The sequence below is a fragment of the Ascaphus truei genome, chromosome 5 (genome assembly GCF_040206685.1).
Source record: "Ascaphus truei isolate aAscTru1 chromosome 5, aAscTru1.hap1, whole genome shotgun sequence".
Classification (NCBI taxonomy): domain Eukaryota; kingdom Metazoa; phylum Chordata; class Amphibia; order Anura; family Ascaphidae; genus Ascaphus; species Ascaphus truei.
The window spans coordinates 282,290,365-282,312,425 of record NC_134487.1 but is presented as its reverse complement, the minus strand read 5'-3'; the positions used below and the strand labels follow the sequence as shown (position 1 = coordinate 282,312,425).

At 47.5% G+C, this 22,061-nt stretch overlaps 1 protein-coding gene across 12 annotated transcripts in view; it reads right to left on the bottom strand.

Annotated features, from left to right (window-relative positions):
- Positions 1 to 22,061, bottom strand: part of LOC142496031 (potassium voltage-gated channel subfamily KQT member 1-like) — a 92,564-nt gene that overhangs the window by 31,429 nt on the left and 39,074 nt on the right. For 10 of the 12 annotated variants that reach the window (XR_012801886.1, XM_075602292.1, XM_075602293.1 and 7 more), the window contains 9 exons: positions 20,340 to 20,430; positions 14,530 to 14,656; positions 14,111 to 14,189; positions 10,709 to 10,805; positions 9,717 to 9,857; positions 7,316 to 7,426; positions 3,695 to 3,790; positions 3,185 to 3,319; positions 409 to 598 (listed from right to left, as the gene is read on the bottom strand). Coding sequence is in view for 11 of the 12 variants with exons in the window: in XM_075602292.1 (XP_075458407.1) it covers positions 409 to 598; positions 3,185 to 3,319; positions 3,695 to 3,790; positions 7,316 to 7,426; positions 9,717 to 9,857; positions 10,709 to 10,805; positions 14,111 to 14,189; positions 14,530 to 14,656; positions 20,340 to 20,430 (1,067 nt within the window). In the remaining variant the exon portion in view is untranslated. The remainder of the gene's footprint in view (positions 1 to 408; positions 599 to 3,184; positions 3,320 to 3,694; positions 3,791 to 7,315; positions 7,427 to 9,716; positions 9,858 to 10,708; positions 10,806 to 14,110; positions 14,190 to 14,529; positions 14,657 to 20,339; positions 20,431 to 22,061) is intronic. The other 2 variants (XM_075602290.1, XM_075602291.1) reach the window with 2 other exon arrangements.

Genomic DNA, 22,061 nt, shown 5'->3' with positions numbered 1-22,061 from the left:
AAACACACACCTCCCTCTGCAATACTGTATCACACACACACACACACACAGCTCTCTCTATAACACTGTGTCACACACACCGCTCCCTATGTAACACTATCACAAACACACACCTCCCTCTGCAACACTGTATCACACACACACACACAGCTCTCTCTATAACACTGTGTCACACACACCGCTCCCCATGTAACACTATCACACAAACACACACCTCCCTCTGCAATACTGTATCACACACACACACACAGCTCTCTCTATAACACTGTGTCACACACACCGCTCCCTATGTAACAGTGTATCACACAAACACACACACACCTCCTTCTGCAACACTCTAACACACACATGGTAGCAGAGTATCCTCTGTAACACTGTATCCCCTCTCAGTACGCATGGTCCCGTTACCTGCCGGCCCCTGGAGGCTGATCTCCCTCTTCTCGACCTCAGAGTGATCATACGTGATGTGAGGCACAGACAGCACATTCTCTGGGGGGCAGCTCTGGGGTCCCGGGGCAGTCAAGGAAGGGTCTGGATGGTCCATAGGGGCAGCACATGCCTGAAGCACAAGTTTGTTTTTCTTCTTATATCTTCTGTTCTGAGGGAACAGCAAGAAACCATTAATGACATCCCCAAATAACGTCACTTTCTCTAATATCCACAAATAACCTCAGTTCCTGTAATGTCCCTCCTCATACTGTACCCCAAATAACGCTACCCCTCATAGTGTCACCAAATAATGCCCCCCCTCGTAGTGTCCCCAAAAAACGTCCCCCCTTGTAGTGTCTCCAAATAACGTTCCTCCCTCAGTGTCACAAAATGACGTCCCACCTCATAGTGTCCCCAAATAACATCCCCCCTCGTAGTGTCCCCAAATAACGCCCCCCACTCAGTGTCACAAAATAATGTTCCCCCTCATAGTGTCACCAAATAACACTCCCCTTGTAGTGTCCCCAAATAATGTTCCCCATCGTAGTGTCACCAAATAACGTCCCCATCGTAGTGTCACCAAATAATGTCCCCATCGTAGTGTCACCAAATAATGTCCCCCATCGTAGTGTCACCAAATAACGCCCCCCATCGTAGTGTCACCAAATAATGTCCCCCATCGTAGTGTCACCAAATAATGTCCCCCATCGTAGTGTCACCAAATAATGTCCCCCATCGTAGTGTCACCAAATAACGTCCCCATCGTAGTGTCACCAAATAATGTCCCCCATCGTAGTGTCACCAAATAACGTCCCCCATCGTAGTGTCACCAAATAATGTCCCCTATCTTAGTATCACCAAATAACACAATTCTCATAATGTCCCCAAATACTGTCATCCCTCATAATTTTCCCAAATAACATCCCCTCATAATATTTTGAAGTACAGTGCAGGAGATGCAGGGGGGGGGGGAGGGGGAGGGAAGGTGCAGTATGGGGGTTGGGAATTGTAGAGGGTGGAGGGTAAGGTAGGTGGGAGGTGCAATGCAGAGGATGAGGGGGTCCGGGGGAAGGGTTGGGAGGTGGAAAGGAATGGGTGAAAAGTGACAGGTGATGGTATATGGGGTCAATGGAGACAATTTAGATATAGTTTGAGCAACAAAATAGTGAAAATATATTGAAAGGTGTTTAAGCCTAAATTGCCCCACCACAAAATCCTGAAAAGAAAGCAGACAGGAGGCGACGCTCTTTCAGACGCGCTGTTTAGATGTTTTCTCTTGGGGAAAATAGAAAACTTCCAAGTTCTTTCGGTGAGAAAGATTTTTGCCCTTTATTCTGGATCATACAAACAGGATAACAATGATTCCACTCCACTTCTGCACAGGCTTTTCATCCGGTGAGTGAGCGAAAAGTAATCATTTTTTCCATTCAATATGTGCATCAATACAATCCACACAATAAGTAATTAGCCAAGTTGCCGATCGATCCGTTCTCCTTTGATTGAACGGTGAAGATTCGGCTCGGGGGTTCACTAAATGGCTGCCAGTGCAGCAGAAGAGGGCCCAAGATGCAAAGTTCTGTGGGGAAGATCACGTGACTAGGCAGTAACTAGATACAAAAAAATACACTAGATGGCGCTCTAACACTATATCAACCTCTACACAGTGCAAGTGAACATATAGTGACAAATAAATCAATAATGACCGTGCCGTGCAAAAAGGTGGTAAATAAAACACTCAAACCCTTGGAGGACTGTTTCAAAGTCCAAACAGAAGCGTAAAAGGAAAAACCAGGGGAGCGAAATTACCTAGAAAAAAATAACGAAGCCGTCACTAAGAACAGCGAAACGCGTAGAGCGTGACCATCAGTGTGCTATCTGGAGGGAGAAAGTCTGCCTGGAGGTCCTGTGACGTCCACTTCGATCGGCAGAGGAACCGGAAGTGACGTAGCGGCTCCCAAGCAGAGGTGCAGGACGGAGACCACTGGACGCAGCGGCGGTGTGACGGGATCCCGAGAACGCGACTCGGCTGCCATCTGTACCCATATACCCACGCTGTGACCAATTTGGAATCCTGTAAGCCTTCATTTTTACCAGTGTTGGATAAATCGCTTTGGTATTTTTATCTGGGCTCTGTGTCTCTCTTTTGATATTCACACTACCTCCTATTTTTGCAATTTTTGCTATCTGGATATTTTCTGTTGGACATTTACTGACATTGTCTAGTGTGTCTCTTTTGCTAATTTAAGAGCTTTGATACTACTGTGTTTTGTTTTAACATAACTGCACTATGGTAGTAACTAGATACAATTGGTGCACTGCTAGAGAGAGGGCAGGGCTCAAAAAGGGGTGTGCCAGAGCCTGTTTCAGAAGAGGAAGGGTTTGTGACTTTGTAAATGGTTGCTATAGAAACAAAAAATGCTTGTTACATTATAATACATTAAAAATGTAATGCACAGTTGTTTAAAAAAAATGCTACGAGTATTTTCTCATAGTACAGAACTGATTTCTTAAAAAAACACACATGTAGGGTATCGCTTGAACTGCAGCTTTAAACTCTGGGTACGAGCCCTCCCTGAGCCAATCATTGCAAGTTATCACATGTCCTAATACAATCTTGTGATTGGTCATCAGACGTTTTCTATTTTCCTTTAGAGAAAACATCTAAACCGCGCGTCTGTGAGAGAGTCGCCTTCTCTCTGCTTTCTTTTCAAGAGTATATAGGGGGCAGACAGATGGTAGACGGGGACCCCCGGACCTGTCTGCATGTGCTGGTGCTGGGGCTGGCGTTGGTGGGGGGGATCCTGCTGCTCTGGTCGGTGGAGGTGATGTAGATGTTCCAGGTGGCTGTGGAGTTGTAGGATTTCTCAGCGGCGTAACATCTCCAGAGGGTCTTCACAGGGAGTCAAATACATGCACAGAGAGTCAAATACATGCACAGAGGTTCGAATGGACGCGCAGGGAGTCGAATGGACGTGCAGGGAGTCAAACACGCACAGCACGAGTCAAATACACGCACAGGGTGTCAAATACACGCACAGGGAGTCAAAAACACGCACAGGGAGTCAAAAACACGCACAGGGAGTCAAAAACACGCACAGGGAGTCAAAAACATGCACAGGGAGTCAAAAACACAGGAGGTCAAATACACGCGCAGGAGTCAAATACATGCACAGGGAGTAAAATACACACACAGGGAGTTAATTACACACATGAGGAGTCAAATACACACACAGGTTTATATAGACACCGTGCGTTACTCTGTTACCTGGATGAGCGACGCTGCCGCTGGGATCTGCCTGTTGAAATGTTTCTGACGCTGCTTCTGCTGAACCTTGAGAGCAAAACCAGATCCCAGAATCCCCTGACAGACCAGGAGAGGTGTCAGTGTCGCAGCACACAGTGACACCCCCCCGCTGTCACACACGGACACCTTCCCCCGTCACACAGGGACACCTTCCCCCGTCACACAGGGACACCTTCCCCCGTCACACAGGGACACCTTCCCCCGTCACACAAGGACACCTTCCCCGTCACACAAGGACACCTTCCCCCGTCACACAGGGACACCCCCCCGCTGTCACACAGGGATACCTTCCCCCGTCACACAGGGATACCTTCCCCGCTGTCACACAGGGACACCCACCCGCTGTCACACAGGGACACCTTCCCCTGTCACACAAGGACACCCCCCCGCTGTCACACAGGGACACCTCCCCCTGTCAGACAGGAACACCTTCCCCCGTCACACAGGGACACCCCCCGCTGTCACACTGGGACACCTCCCCCTGTCACACAGGAACACCCACCGCTGTGACACAGGGACACCTTCCCCTGTAACATAAGGACATCCCCCGCTGTCACACAGGGACACCTTCCCGCGTCATACAGAGACACCCCCGCACTGTCACACAGGGACACCTTCCCCCGTCACACAGGGACACCTTCCCCGTCACACTGGGACACCCCACCGCTGTCACACAGGGACACCTTCCCCCGTCACACAGGGACACCTTCCCCCGTCACACAGGGACACCTTCCCCGCTGTCACACAGGGACACCCCCCGCTGTCACACAGGGACACCTTCCCCCGTCACACAGGGACACCTTCCCCCGTCACACAGGGACACCTTCCCCGCTGTCACACAGGGACACCCCCCGCTGTCACACAGGGACACCTTCCCCCGTCACACAGGGACACCTTCCCCGCTGTCACACAGGGACACCTTCCCCCGTCACACAGGGACACCTTCCCCTGTCACACAGGGACACCTTCCCCGCTGTCACACAGGGACACCCCCCGCTGTCACACAGGGACACCTTCCCCTGTCAAACAGAGATACCACCCAGTTACATACCGTAGGGACCACCCGTCACACAGGGACACCACCGTCACCTCCCCCCGTCACGCAGGGACACCTCCCCAACTCCCTCTGTCACACAGGGACACCCCCCCTCAGTGACCCCCCCTCCCCGTTACCGCATATTGGCCTGTATTCTGGTCACCTCGAACTGTAACTACAGACACATACTCCCAAACATGAGTGTGTGTGTGTGGGCAGCATTACTCATCACGCATGCTGCTGGTATTATTACTCAGAAGGGGGCATTGTTTGGGTATCATTACAAAATCAAAGAGGGATCAGGCTGCAACACCTATTTCTCACATCCGTCGGAAGAATGTAGGTGATACTTATATTATGATGACATCACTGCGTGGAACTGCGCTCGACACGGCGGGAACGCGGATGTCTATTTTGTGTACATTGCATTGTAGTCGCTGGATACAACAGGAAATATTCATGTAATTCTCCTGCGATATAAGTATCACCTTCAGAAGGGTGTGGGGAATCATAGTGCAGCTTGATCCCCTTTTGATGTGTAGCTAGTAACAATAGCACAGTGGCAAAGTGTGGGGGAAGCAGCCTCAGGCGAGGAGACTCCTGCCTGTGCAGCCAACACAACACAGACAAGCAATTTCCTCAAAGTGCAGGTCTCCTCTAGGACAGAGATACAACGTAGAGCTTTACTCACACGTTCATAATGCAATTCTCCATTTAATGTGACAGCCAAGAACAGAGGAGAAACAACGGTTCAGGTCCCACATGATGAAAGGTCCATATGGGACCTGAACCGTTGTTTCTCCTCTGTTCTTGGCTGTCACATTAAATGGAGAATTGCGTTATGAACGTGTGAGTAAAGCTCTACTTTGTACCTCTGTCCTAGAGGAGACCTGCACTTTGAGGAAATTGTTTGCTAGTAATAATGGACCACGTTACTCTCTTTACCTCTATTACTGCAGTTTACATTTTGTAAACGTTTGTCCCATCTTGTACGTATTTTTTGTTGAGATTATCATTACTCATGTTGGGTGTATAGTTAATCACAAGACTATCATTATTAACACAAGGGGGATCCATTACTCACATAGATATCATTACCAACATTGGTGGTATCATTACTCACATTAGGGGTATCAACACTCATAGATACCATTACTAACATTGGCTGTATCATTACTCATTTTGTGGGTATAGTTACTCACGTTGGGAACACTATTATTTCCATTGATATCGTCACTAACATCACATCAATGTTGAGAGCATCATTACTCATGTTAGGGGCATCGATACTCGCATGGATATTATTACTAAATTGGCGATATCATGACTAGCAAGGATATAATTACTCACATTGTGGGTATCCTTACTAACGTTAACGGCATTATTACTCGCAAGGATATCATTACCCAAATTTGGGGTATTATTGCTTATATTGGGGCTATCGTTACTCACAACGATATCATTGCGCACACTGATGGCATCATTACTCATGTTGGGACCCTCATTACTCACATGGTATTGTTACTCCCAAGCATATCATTACTAACATTAAACGACACTGGGGGTGTTGTTACTCACATTGAAGCATTTGAGTAGCATCTAATATGCACTTAGTATGACTTCCATGTACTTACCATAACACCCTCCTGCTGTCTGTGTAAGTTCTCCCTACTTACCCCTTAGAGTGTAAGCTCTTCGGGGCAGGGACCTTTCCCAATGTGTGTCTTATTCCTGTTATGTGTTATATTATTATGTCACATGCATTACTGCTATAAAGTGCTATGTACACAGGTGGTGCTAGATAAATAAAGATATACATACATACATACTCACAAGGATACGAGTACTAAGTGGGGATATAATTACTAACATTGGGGGTATCATTGGCCACAAGGATATCATCACTAACATATGGGATATCGTTGCGGGTATCCTTACTCAAAAGAATATCATTACTAACATTGGCAATAATATTACTCATGTCTGGGGTATCATAACTCACATCATTGCGAGCATTCACAATTTCATTAGACATATGGGTATCAGTACTCAAGTTGTGAGTATCTACTCACAAAAGCAAGTACCATTACTCACAGGGATATCGTTGCCAACAATAGGGATATTATTATTCATGTGGGTATGGTTATTCACAGGAATATCATTACTAACATTGAGAATATAATTATTCATGTTGGCTGCATCGTTACTCACAAGGATATCAATATTAACATTGTCATTCTTATTACTCACGTTGGGGTATCGTTACTCACATGGATATTCTTACGAACAGTGGGGGTAAGGATACCATTTAACACGTAGCAGGTCTTGTTACTAATAAGAGGGGTATAGTTTTTCACATTGTAGGCATCATTACTAGCATTGGTGGTATCATTGCTGCCATTGGGGGCGTCATTACTCACATTGTTTTTTGTTGCCGTCACATTTGGGGTATTGTTACTCATGTTGATGATATCATTATTCATGGTGTGTGTATCATTACTCACACTGGGGCAGTCCTTACTAATACTGGGGGTATTTTTACTCACCGCCGGCAAAGCGAAGAAAGAGATGGCAAATACGGAGAAGCAGGATGCAATGGTTTTCCCGATCCAGGTCTGTGGAACTTTATCCCCGTAACCGATGGTTGTTACCGTGACCTGCAAAGAGGAACACTGAGGCGAGTCACAAAGTATCTGGATGCACTGAGGAATATATACTGAGATATATACATATGTGTACTAACGATATGTCAGATACACATGTGTACTAATGGAACAGAAGGCATATCAGATACAAATATGTTCTGCATACCCTGTGACCTCCCCCCCCCCCCCCCCCCCATAGATTAGCGAAAGTCCTGTTATCCCCAGAAACCACCAGTATTTAGTATTGAGTTTGTGGCTGAGACGCCCTGCGTTAGCTGAGGTCCCACTGCCCCCAGAAACCACCAGGACATAGTAGTAGGCTTGTGTCTCCCACAAAGAACCTGTGGTTACCAGAAGTGGGTGGGAGATACCCCAGATATAAGAGCGCAGCTCTTGGGTGGTCCCGGTTGGTGGCGCTACCATCCTAGTAGGTTTAAGCTCGGATAATTGTAGTGTTTGGAGCACATTTTTGCCGTAGTCCGGGAGGGATTCCCTTGTGGTCAGTAGGACCGAGGCGCTTGGGTACCGGCGGTCTGACGTTACGTCACAGGGCATATATCAGATACACATATGTGTACTAAACGTGCAGGGCCAGCCTTAGGTCAAGGTGAGCAAGGTGACCGCCTTGTGCCCCACGCCTTCGTGAGCCCGCACACCCTCTGCTCCCTCCTGTCGGTGCCGGGATACAACTTTCACCCAACCAGAGGGGGCGCTGGAGAGAGGGATCCCGAAGCATGTATGTATCTGATATACTTCTTCTTACATTAGTACACATGTATACCTGATATACCTCCTGTTACATTAGTACACATGTATACCTGATATACCTCCTCTTACATTAGTACACATATGTATATCAGATATACCTCCTGTTACATTAGTACACATGTATACCTGATATACCTCTTGTTACATTAGTACACATGTGTATATCAGATATACCTCCTCTTACATTTGTAAACATGTGTACCTGATATACCTCCTCTTACATTAGTACACATGTATACCTGATATACCTCCTCTTACATTAGTACACAGATATGTATATCAGATATACCTTCTCTTACATTAGTACACGTGTACCTGATATACCTTCTCTTACATTAGTACACATGTACCTGATATATCTTCTCTTACATTAGTACACGTGTACCTGATATACCTTCTCTTACATTAGTACACGTGTACCTGATATACCTTCTCTTACATTAGTACACGTGTACCTGATATACCTTCTCTTACATTAGTACACGTGTACCTGATATACCTCCTCTTACATTAGTACACATATGTATATACATATGTTTACTAATGTAAGAGGAGGTATATCAGATATAAATATGTGTACAAATGTAAGAGAAGGTATATCTGATATACATATGTGTACTAATGTAGGAGGAGGTATACCAGATATAAATATGTATACAAATATGAGAGGTGGTATATAGATGCACTAAATATAATAAACCAGAACTCCTGGGTCTAATGTTTATTTGTAACCTTAAGGGCATTGAGGGGTCCCCAGATATCCGAGGACGCCCAGTTCAGGAGCGATGGAATCTAGGCAAACTGGGGAAACAATATGTCCGCATGGGTTAGGGCTTGTTGTGGCGGCAGATGACAGCGCGGCCATCTATTAGTGACCCTAGCTGCCATCTATTAGTGACCCTAGCTGCCATCTATTAGTGACCCTAGCTGCCATCTATTAGTGACCCTAGCTGCCATCTATTAGTGACCCTAGCTGCCATCTATTAGTGACCCTAGCTGCCATCTATTAGTGACCCTAGCTGCCATCTATTAGTGACCCTAGCTGCCATCTATTAGTGACCCTGGCTGCCATCTATTAGTGACCCTGGCGGCCATCTATTAGTGACCCTGGCAGCCATCTATTAGTGACCCTGGCGGCCATCTATTAGTGACCCTGGCGGCCATCTATTAGTGACCCTGGCGGCCATCTATTAGTGACCCTGGCGGCCATCTATTAGTGACCCTGGCTGCCATCTATTAGTGACCCTAGCTGCCATCTATTAGTGACCCTGGCTGCCATCTATTAGTGACCCTGGCTGCCATCTATTAGTGACCCTGGCGGCCATCTATTAGTGACCCTGGCTGCCACCTATTAGTGACCCTGGCGGCCATCTATTAGTGACCCTGGCGGCCATCTATTAGTGACCCTGGCGGCCATGTTTGTAGTCTGACCCCGTATTTGTAGTGTTTTTGTATCAAAACCAGCACACAAAAAAAGTAAATATTTCCCACGCCAACGCTGCTTAGTGAATCTGAGAGTCCCCGTCATACTCACCACTCCCCACCAGAGGGCATCTGCATAGCTGGAGAATCCGGTTCTTCCATCTTCATCCACAGCATCTTTCTCCGCCAGATACACAAAGTACGAGGAGAAGATCAGGCCCAGGAAGCCGATGTACAAGGTGGTGATCAGCTCCTGGGGGGGAGAGAGAGAGACCCGCTGACCAAGGAACAACACATGCATCAACCACAACGGCATGCACCAAACACAAACACCAAACACAAACACCAACCACAAAGGCATGCACCAAACACAAACACCAAACACATGCACCAAACACAAACACCAAACACATGCACCAAACACAAACACCAAACACATGCACCAAACACAAAGGCATGCACCAAACACAAACACCAAACACATGCACCAAACACAAAGGCATGAACCAAACACAAACACCAAACACATGCACCAAACACAAAACACATGCACCAACCACATGCGCCAACCACAAACGCATGCACCAAACACAAACACATGCACCAAACACAAACACATGCACCAAACACAAACAAATGCACCAAACACAAACACATGCACAAAACACAAACACATGCACCAAACACATGCACAAAACACATGCACCAAACACATAAACCAAACACATGCACTAAACACATGCACCAAACACAAAGGCATGCACCAAACACATTTACCAAACACAACCACAATGGCATGCACCAAACACATGCACCAAATGCATACACATGCACCAAACACATGCACCAAACACATGCACCAGCCACAACCACAAAGGCATGCACCAAAAGCAAACACATGCACCAAACACAACCACATGCACCAACCAGTGACCAGGCAGTGATAGAGTGACAGGGGGCATAGTGACCAGGGAGTAATAGGGGTCACAGTAACCAGGCAGGGGGCACAGGGTCCAGGGGGTGCAGTGACCAGGTAGTGACAGAGTGGCAGGGTATACAGTGACCCATACATTGGGCGAGGGTCACATTGTGTGGAGCCCTCACCTGGCGATGGATGAAAACAACAGATCCCAGAAGTCTCCAGGTGCCTCCCTGACGATCAACGTGTAACATGCGCAGGATCTGAAGGAAGCGGATTCCCCTACAGGGAGTGAGTGAGAGAAAGAGAGTGAGTGAGACTCGGGAGTGTGAGCAAGGGAGAATCAGGGAGTGAGTAAGGGAGAGTCAGGGAGTGAGTGTAATTGAGTGAGTGCATGAAGGACAGTCAGTGAGAATGAGTCACAGAGAGAGTGATTGAGAGTAATTGAGAATGAGAGTGCATCATTGAGAGAGTGAGGGAGAGACAGAGACAGTGAGTGAGAGTCAGGGAGAGAGCAAGTGAGGGAGAGTCAGGGAGAGAGTAAGTGTCAGGGAGAGTGATGGAGAGTCATTGAGAGTGTGCAGGAGAGAAAGGGTGAGTAAGTGAAAGTCAGTGAGAGAGTAAGAGTAAGGAATAGAGTAAGTAAGGGAGTGTAGGCATGAGAGTGAGAGTCAGGGTGAGTGGGTCATTGAAAGAGTGAAGGAGAGTCAGGGTGAGTGAGTTATTGAGAAAGTGAGTGAGAGGGAGAGAGTGGATGAAGGAGTTAGGGAGAGAAAAGGTGAGTAAGGGAAAGTCCGTGAGAGTCAGGAGTGAGCAAGAGAGGGAGAGTAAGGAGTGAGTGAGAGTCAGGGAGAGAATGAGTGAGGAAGAGTCATGGGAGAGAGAGAGAAAGTCAGGCAGAGCTTGAGAGTGAGAGTCAGAAAGAGTGAGTGAGGACCAGGGGTGGAGATTCAGGGTGTGAGCATGAATGAGGGAGAGAGTGAGTGGGTAAGGGAGAAAGTGACTGTGAGAGTGAGAAAGTAAGGGATAGAGTGAGAGTGAGTGAGGGAAGCAGGAATAGTGCGAAAAAGCCATGGAGAAGGTGAGTGGAGGAAGTGAATGTAAGAGAATCAGTGTTGGTGACATCCAGCAGTGAGCACACAGTAAGTTGTTGTTACCCTGCAGTCAGCGTTCAGTGAGTTGCTGATGCCCTGCAGTGAACAGTTAGTGTGTTGGTGACACAGTGTAGTGAGCACTCAGCGAGTTTGATAGCATACAGTGAGCGCACAGTGAGTTGGTGACACCCTGAGTGAGAGTGAGTCAGGAAGAGAGTGAGAGTCAGGGAGAGTGCATGAGTTGCGGGAGAGAGTGTAAGAGAGTGAGAGAGTGCAGTGACACTCTGCAGTAAGCATTCAGTGTGTCAATGAGTCGGTGACACCCTTCAGTGAGCACTCAGTGAGTGGGTAACACCCTGCAGTGAGCACTCAGTGAGTTTGTGGCACCCTGCAGTGAGTGCTCAGTGAGTTAATGTCCCCAAGAAGTGAACAGTCACTGAGTGAGTGACACCCTACATTGAGAGCTCAGTGATTGGGTGACACCCTGCAGTGAGCGCTCAGTGAGTGGGTGATATCCTGCAGTGAATGCTCAGTGAGTAGGTGACACACTGCAGTTAGCGCTCAGTGAGTGGGTGACACCCTGCAGCGAGAGCTCACTGAGTGGGTGACATGCTCAGTGATCGGATAACACCCTGCAGTGAGCGCTCAGTAAGTGGGTGATACATTGCACTGAACACTTGGTGAGTGGGTGACACTGCAATGAGTGCTCAGTGAGTGGGTGACACCCTGCAGTGAGCGCTCAGTACATGTTTGCCCACATGGACGTATGTATGTGATAGTGGGTAACCACAGACTGCCTAGCTTGCCCTCCACCTCCCTGCAGGGCACTAAAATCAGACACTGCCCCCCCAAAGAATATACAAACGCAAGAACAGCCCATCTAGGAAAACGCAGGATGGTAAAACATGTCCCCTGCCAGGTGCACATGATCAGTTAGAGCTCAAAGACAGCACTTACTACAATGTAATATCACAGGAACATTTTTTTTAACCAAATTAACCTGTAATGAGCAGAGCCAAATAACCTGTAATGAGCAGAGCCAAATAACCTGGAATGAGCAGAGCCAAATAACCTGGAATGAGCAGAGCCAAATAACCTGGAATGAGCAGAGCCAAATAACCTGGAATGAGCAGAGCCACATAACCTGGAATGAGCAGAGCCAAATAACCTGGAATGAGCAGAGCCAAATAACCTGGAATGAGCAGAGCCAAAAAACCTGGAATGAGCAGAGCCAAATAACCTGTAATGAGCAGAGCCAAATAACCTGTAATGAGCAGAGCCAAATAACCTGTAATGAGCAGAGCCAAATAACCTGTAATGAGCAGAGCCAAATAACCTGTAATGAGCAGAGCCAAATAACCTGTAATGAGCAGAGCCAAATAACCTGTAATGAGCAGAGCCAAATAACCTGTAATGAGCAGAGCCAAATAACCTGGAATGAGCAGAGCCAAATAACCTGGAATGAGCAGAGCCACATAACCTGGAATAGGTTCACACAGAGTGTATCCCCGACCCCAAGATGAGTCCAACTTGCAGCCATTTGTCACTGTCCCTCCGCTATTTTACTGTTTTAATGATCTTTGGCAGGGGTGCCCAACTCTTGTCCTCATGGACCACCAACAGGCCAGGTTTTAAGGACATCCCTGCTACAGCACAGGTGGTGCAGTCGAAGACCGAGCCACTGATTGAGCCACCTGTGCTGAAGCACGGATATCCTTAAACCCTGACCTGTTGGTGGCCCTTGAGGACTGGAGTTGGCCGCCCCCTGCTCTAGAGTCTGGGAGACAAGAAGTTATTTCATTTACCGTTTAATCAGAAATTATCAAGTACACAATAACTCTCTCCCAGTAATGATGTGATTCACTGTACCGGGGTCGGTATATTCCAGGTAACCTCCTGGTCGGACACATACCACATGTAATAAGTCAGTTTGTAACCTTGAGGGTGAACTAAAATATTGGCTACAATGGTGGTTAACTCATTTCTGCCCCCGGACAACAGATTGTGGCCAGGTTACACGCACTAAGAAATGACGCTCCCTACCGGTGATACAAACCTCGCATTATTTTAATTCATGTTAGCCTGTAATAATAAATAATATACTGTCCTTTGTATAACCTCTTAGGGTCTCAGTGACGTTTTTATAACTCTTTCAAGTTACTCAAAACCAGATAACATCGCTCACATTAGCACATTCGGGTACTTGGGGTAAGTCGCCCCGGTCATCTAGGTACTGACAGCTGATTGTAAAACTGTTGTCTTGCATCCTCTTGAGCAGATATGTACGTCCTTAATTGCCTAAACTAGCAACTAAAGCCAACATACTAAACCGGAAAAGTTAACCCCTTCTCTGCCGGAGCAGAGTGCCTTACTTCTTGTGGGTTAGCCCCTTGGTTGCCGTACTGCATAGAAAAGTTAACAGTTACATGGCTATGTTGTGACCTTCTGGAACCCGGACCACCGGACATGCACTGTCCCAACAAACTCACCAACCTAATGGCAGACGTGGCAAAGACTTGTCCGTTGGATCCCACGCTCAGCACAATGATGGACGCGATGACCACTATGAGATCTGCGGAGAGACACGTACAGTAGGACACGCAGAATACTCAGGGTGAACTTTAGCTGAGCTGATGTCACACAAAATCACTAATCCCGAGCAGTGACAGGGAGCAACCAAGAGACCATTTGGAGTAGTGGCGGGGAGGAAGAGAACCATCAAGTAATGGGACAGAGTTAGAGTCTATCTGTGTCACTGTGTCACCCTGCGGGGGGAGGGACAGACTGCAGCTTGTATTCTCAGACTCAGCAGTCTCTGCTTGGGACATCCTGATGGGTCATTGCCCGCTCATGTGGTGGAACTCGGGGCACAGAAGGCAGTGACAGGATGTCACCCCCTGGGATCTTCTCACCGATTATGGAGATGGGTTTCCGAGCAAAGCGGATCCGACCCTTAAATCCAACGTATTTACTGCGACAGCCGGCAGACCACAGACGCACGAGGTACTCGGCTCCGAAAAACACAACCAGCACAATCTCCTGCAGCAGAAAGGGAGACACTGAGAGGGGGGGAAAGGCGAGGGATACACAGAAGGTATTTATCCAATGCAGACTCACTCCGTCATTCATCTGGTGCAGAATATGTTTTCAGTGATTTGATGTACAGTAGAGTCTGATCACTTACCAGGAGCTTGTTCACTCTGTAAGAATCTGATTGTTCCAAGTGCAGCTGGTTTTGTAAGTGTGAGGTTTAAACAAGAGTTTGAACACAGAAGGAGTTGCGCACACAATTGTCAACAGTGCTGACATCTACTACAATGTTTGATGTTTTCTAGTGCAGTGGATGTAAGGCTGTATTGCTCAGTGAGACATTCTAGAAGTTCAGTGACTCTCCCATCTGTAGGCACTGCTCTCTGTTGCAGGAGGAGATTGCTAGGGCTGAAATAGGCAGGATATCTGTATCTGCTTGTCTCACATAGATACCGCCTGAGAGACCACAGCAGCGTCAGAGGTCTCCCAGGAGGAGGATGGTCTGGGCCACTGTGGGCTGTGGCAGGGTGAGGGCTGTAGATCACAGGCACATACCGCTATCTGTGTCGCTAAACAACGCCTGTGCTGCATTAGCAGGGCAGTACTGCAACATGGAGGCACCTACTGCAGTGGGGGAGGAGGTGATCTGTGAAACCGTGAGGAAAATAGGATCTGTCAGGGACATATCCAATAAAAAACAATAGGTAGCGCTAACAATAATAATATCAAAACAAATGCTATCAGAATAAATTTACATAAAAAGTGTAGCAGCCTAGATACACCTCTGACCCCTAGTCAGACAATAGTAATGGTACTGGATGGGTATCAATGGCGCTATACACATGAAATATGGTGATTAATTAAAGTGAATAATTGAATATACAACCAGATGTGATGGAGAGAAGATCTCAGCCGGCGTGAATCAAACATGAAAAGAGAAAAAGAAATACATAGTGTGATACTGTTAAGACACTGGTAAACAAACATATACACAAACAAACAAACACAAAATGGCAATGTTGCTGAACCACACACTAAACTAAAAAGGTATATTTAATATATTATAAAAACATACAGTACAATTATGCACAATAGGTCAAAGTGTAGGGCCCAATCGATATCTAGCCGAATTGCCCGCTTACCGAAGCCAAGATGTAAAACCACAGTGGATATATTAGAGAGTATCCCCTCTCACAGTGGCTGGCACAGCTCACAGATGTATAGCCGGTAGGCGCCGCGTGTAGATGTTTGTAATGGAGGACGCATTCATCCACGCTGTAGCAGGGGCAGGAAAACACTGTCTGATGTTGAAGCAGTACGGGCATGCGCAGAAGCGCCCGACACAGTGTAGATGGTGTCTCCAAATCCCCTGCTTCTTGCGGTCGCATGTGCTCCAAAGGCGGCAAATTCAAAAGATGCTTTAGGTCACAAAGCCTCACGGCAGGGCTGGCAATGGGTAACGGCAGCTGATGGCAACGCAGGGATAACGGGGACCACCCAACGCGTTTCGGATTCGTTTGAATTAAATTTACCCCTGAGGAAGGAGGCAGCAGCTTCCGAAACGCGTTGGGTGGTCCCCGTTATCCCTGCGTTGCCATCAGCTGCCGTTACCCATTGCCAGCCCTGCCGTGAGGCTTTGTGACCTAAAGCATCTTTTGAATTTGCCGCCTTTGGAGCACACGCGACCGCAAGAAGCAGGGAATTTGGAGACACCATCTACACTGTGTCGGGCGCTTCTGCGCATGCCCGTACTGCTTCAACATCAGACAGTGTTTTCCTGCCCCTGCTACAGCGTGGATGAATGCGTCCTCCATTACAAACATCTACACGCGGCGCCTACCGGCTATACATCTGTGAGCTGTGCCAGCCACTGTGAGAGGGGATACTCTCTAATATATCCACTGTGGTTTTACATCTTGGCTTCGGTAAGCGGGCAATTCGGCTAGATATCGATTGGGCCCTACACTTTGTCCTATTGTGCATAATTGTACTGTATGTTTTTATAATATATTAAATATACCTTTTTAGTTTAGTGTGTGGTTCAGCAACATTGCCATTTTGTGTTTGTTTGTTTGTGTATATGTTTGTTTACCAGTGTCTTAACAGTATCACACTATGTATTTCATTTTCTCTTTTCATGTTTGATTCACGCCGGCTGAGATCTTCTCTCCATCACATCTGGTTGTATATTCAATTATTCACTTTAATTAATCACCATATTTCATGTGTATAGCGCCATTGATACCCATCCAGTACCACATATCTAGTTAGCGCTCACTCTCTCACAGGTCCTTTGTTTGTCCAGAGGCTGTGCTGTTGCTCCTGTCTTCTCCGGGATTCCTCTGCTGTCTTCTCTTGGTTCCCTTAGGCCTGGGACATAGTAAGTCAAAGCTCGCTGAGGCGGGCTGAGCCGCGCTGAGCAGATGCACTAACCCCCTGCATCTGTCATCAGCACAGCTATAGTTTCCCCCTCCGCATGCGTGCTGATGCATGCGGAGGCTCAGAAACTTTGCCGAGACAGGCAAGTTTCAAATTTGCCGCTCGGGGAAGCGATGTGAGCGGTCACATCCAATGGGATCGAGGGACTAGCCCCGCCTCCCGCTCCGCCTCCTGACACGCCTCTGCCCCCAGAGCGCGCTCACTGCCTCGTTTGCAAGTACAGGAAAAAGCTCAATTTTCAGCAGACGAGGCAGAACAGGAGCGCGGCTCAGCGCGGCTGAACCTGCTTTGTCCCAGGCCTTATAGTTTCCTGCTTTCTGTCTTTATAGTTTCCTGCCTTCTGGTTTACCTTTGTCTTATGTTCTAGAGCAGGGGTGCGCAATCTTTTTCCCCTGTGCCCCCCTCCGGCTATCCCCCCACCTTGAGGCCCTCCTCCTTACCTTGGCTCCGGCGTTGTGACGTTACAACGCCATGGCAACTTGACGTTACGTGACCCACAGCGTCATTTGTTCCTGCGTAGCCATGGCGACATGTTGCCAGAAGCCATCTGAACCGAGGTAAATGAAGTTAAAAAGGCCTTGACTGCTTCCTCTGCATTTCATTTAAATGCCTTCGGGAAGGGTGCAGGGCCTCTGTAACCGCCGCGCCCCCCACAGAGAATATTGCCCCCCCCAATTTGTGCACCCGTTCTAGAGACTCATCCTGTCATAGCCTGTTTCTGCCATAGTACTAGTAATAAATAAAGGTCCTTGCCTGTATTCGCCTTGTCCCAGCCCTGTTCCTGCGCCCCAGTCATGTTCCTGTCCTGTGATCCCATCCTGTTCCTGCCTCTGACCTCTGCCCGTGACCCGGATACGATACCGCGCCACCTGCCCCTGCCTGTGACCCCGACTACGCCTTGCTTACTCCCTGCTGTTCTGGCCACTGAGGTCCATCATGCACCTGGATTCCCCCCCGACAGGATCCCAGAAAAAGGGGCAACGCCTCTTGGGGGACTCCATTGTATGGATTTGGGAGCAGGTAGTGAGGGGAAGAGGGAGGTATGCTGCCTACCTTGAGCTCAGGGATAGGAGGCACATTCTGGGGATTGTTAAGGCAGCAAGACAAGAGGGAGAGAGGTACAGTAGATGTAATTGTCTACCTGTGGACTAATGATCTACAGGCATACCCCGCATTAACGTACGCAATGGGACCGGAGCATGTATGTAAAGCGAAAATGTACTTAAAGTGAAGCACTACCTTTTTCCCACTTATCGATGCATGTACTGTACTGCAATCGTCATATACGTGTATATATGATGTAAATAACGCATTTGTAACAGGCTCTATAGTCTCCCCGCTTGCGCACAGATTTGGTACAGGTAGGGAGGTGGTATTGCTATTCATGACGTGTTGACAGGCGCATGCGTGAGCTGCTGTTTGCCTATTGGGCGATATGTCCATACTCGCGAGTGTACTTAAAGTGAGTGTCCTTAAACCGGGGTATGCCTGTAATGTAGTTACTATAGTACGGGAGGAATTTAGAGCGTTAGGAGCAGCTTTTAGGCAGGTACCGCAACAGCCTCAGTGTCTTTTTCCGAGGTATTGCCAGTATATAGGGAGGTGGGGGTGGGGGGAAGAAGTCAGGACTCCATATCAGAGACTTTAATGGGTGGTTGAGGAGATGGCGTGAAGAGGAGGGATTTAGATTTATTAGACATAACTGTTCTACCTGGAGGGATATGAGTCCATATCATAGAGATGGCTGCATGCGTTGGGGAGGGGAGACGGAATTCTCAGTCAGCAGTTCAGATGCTTCATTAGCAAGTACAGTATTTAAACTAGCGCTGGTGGGCAGTGAAATGAGTCAGGATAAAGCTAATCTACCCCCCTTCCTGCCAGCGGTGGCGATTGGGTGGGATATTGCAGCAGGAGACATTCAGAGGAACAGAAGACAGCTTAAATAGGAAAAAAATCAACACAGGGAGAAGGAGGTACCGTACGGAAGAACCAGGATCAATTAGGAAAAGCAGTAACACAAATCTCACACGGTACTGTAGAAAAGACTGAAACACTGGATTTTTGGTGTGTTAAAGTGCATAGTTTTTTCTACAATCAACAGGGACCTGGGACCCTCGCAAATATGAATATTACATCTTTGATTTCTATTTCCCGGGGGGTGGCAGTGTGTAGATATCATTGCAATTGAGTAAGGGGTTAATATTAACTCATTGGAGGTACCTTGCGCAGGCGAAAAGTGAGCTGGCTAGAGAAGCCGTGTGTGTTAACCCTGATTGCATATCTAAGTCACGTGCTCACTTGAGTGCTGTTCGGTGGTATATGGGGACGGATTTAGGGGAGATGTCACTCATTTGAGGGACCTTTGTGAAGGTGAAGAGTGGGGCTTGTAAGCTGTGTATTAACCCTTGTCCTGTAGGAGATATTGTCCATTTGAGGGACCTCTGCGGAGGTGAAAAGTAGGAGCGCTTGCGGGAATGAGTATTAACCTTTGTTCCGTATGCAGGGCATGTGCTCGTAGGGGTGCCATACGTGACACATACTGCTCATACGCACATACGCACAGACACACTGCATATTGCTCGTTCACGCACACACTGCATGCGGTTCATACACACACACACTTCATGCTTCTCATTCACACAGACACACTGCATGTGATTCATTGACACACACACTGCACACTGCTCATTAACACAGGCACACTGCACGCGATACACACACACACACACACACACACACACACACACACCACGCTGCTCATTCATTCACTCTCACACACACAGACTGCAAGCAATTAAATCTCACACACACCATGCGATTCATTCACACACACACACGCAGTACACTATACTGCTCATACACACTCACGCTGCACGTTTCTCATACACACACACTGCTCCTCCACACACACAGACACACACACACTGCATGGAATTCATTCACGAGTACACAAATACACACTGCATACTACTCATTTACATACACACAAACACTGCATGCGATTCATGCACACACGCACACTGCATGCTGCTCATTCACGCACACACACACACACACAGCATGCTGCTCACACACACACCTCATGCTGCTCATTCCAACACACTCCATGCACAAACTCAATTCATGTAGCTCATTCACAGGCAAACATGCGCGCACACACACACATGCGTGCACTCTCACACATGCGCACACACAAACACAATCATAAATAATCATACACATGCGTGCACACCTCATGCTCTGCGATACTCACCATCCAGAAGAGAGTCCCAGTGGCAAACTCTGCATAATGTTCAATGGTGGACAGAACGCTGAATATCAGACAGATGAGCACGAGGAGGAACCTGCCGAGTGAGAGAGCGGTCAGAGAAGAGGGTGGGGGTCACACAAATAGGGTTTGGGGCAGAAGAGTTGCCTTCGTGGTGAGGTGGGGTCTGCCAAGGCTGGAGGGTCTGTGGGCATGAAAAGAGCATATGTAGATGGTGCAGAGAGACGTTTTATCCAATGGTCAAAAGTTGCCCAGGGCCCACTGAGTGCAATGTGGTCAGGGGTGGGAGTGGGAGCAGCGCCACTGATTTATTTAATTAATTAAAAAATCATTTTCATTTCATATCGTTGGTTGTGACTTTTTTTTTTCTAAGGCAACAGAAGAAACTGATTTGGATCCAAAGCAGACTGAAGTATACAGCCCGACCCATACGTTTTATTTATATGGCGTTAACATATTCCGACGCGCAGTACAATGTGGGGAGGGGCGGGGGGGTAAGGACAAGAACAAAACATAGAATACATGCCATTGAAAACAAAATGAAACATTAGGTAACGAATACTAATTACACAAGCGCTCACAGAACTGCAATTCACGTGATTGCAGCACGAAGAGAAGCCTCCAACTTTACTCATGAACGCCAACAAATGGTGAAACAACAAAAGCAAGGTAAGGCTATGAAGCGGTGTCCCCTATTCCCACACTTATGGGAAAACCCAAAACAAAGGGAAAAGCAGGAGATAAACACAACAAAGGGAGCACAACCACTGACCAATGTGCTGAAAACAGAGCAGCTAAAATAGCTACTAATGATCACCTGGGTCCAGTATCCCTATGGAGTGGCTCTAGGAATATCGGACCCATGTTATAGTGTGGGGCTGAGATGTGCGCTAGGAGGGATCAGCTGATGCTGGGTGATATAGCCCCTCACCCTTGGGACTGGACCTGCGCAGCATTTTTTGGACAAACCTGAGGATCCTTCTAAAGGGAAGTACCTCTCTCTGGTGGGAACGGGCCTGAAGGGCCACAATGCCCGATACGTAGCCCCCCTTATTCTTGGACATTGGTGTTTAGTAGTTTAGCTGCTCTGGTGCCCACTGTTTTCAGCAGTGACATAGGTCAGTCCTTTGGTGTGTGTATCTTTATTTTCGGTTTCCCCTTAAGTGTGGGAACGGGGGATACCGCTTCATGGCATTACTTGGCTTCTCTTCTTTCACCATTTGTTGGTGTTCATGATTAAAGTTGGAGGCTTCTCCTTGTGCTCTACTGACGTCAGTTGCAATTCTGTGGGTGCCGTTGTAATTAGTATACCGTACGAGGATTTGGGAGGATCCTCTTGCCGCATGCACCATTAGGAGATTTCATTCTGATTTTGGTAACGAGGTCCCTGCTCTGGGAAGCTTACAATCTAAAAGTGAAAGGAGCATTGTGCTTTAACAAAAAATGGAGTCATGTACAGAGAATACTGAATAGTTTGCCAGTTAGAGCCAGAGTGTGAATCTACTCCATGATTTACAATATAAAAACACAACAGATGTGGGCAGAATTAATTAGCCCACCGTGCTGGAAAGCAAGTGCAAGATGATGGATCATTTTGGATAGTCAATAGAAAGGGGTGATCTGGCACACAATCAATAAAGCACTATAATGTCACCTGCTGGTTCCCACAGACCAAGGGGGGTCGTCCTGCCAAGTCCCCAAGTGGTA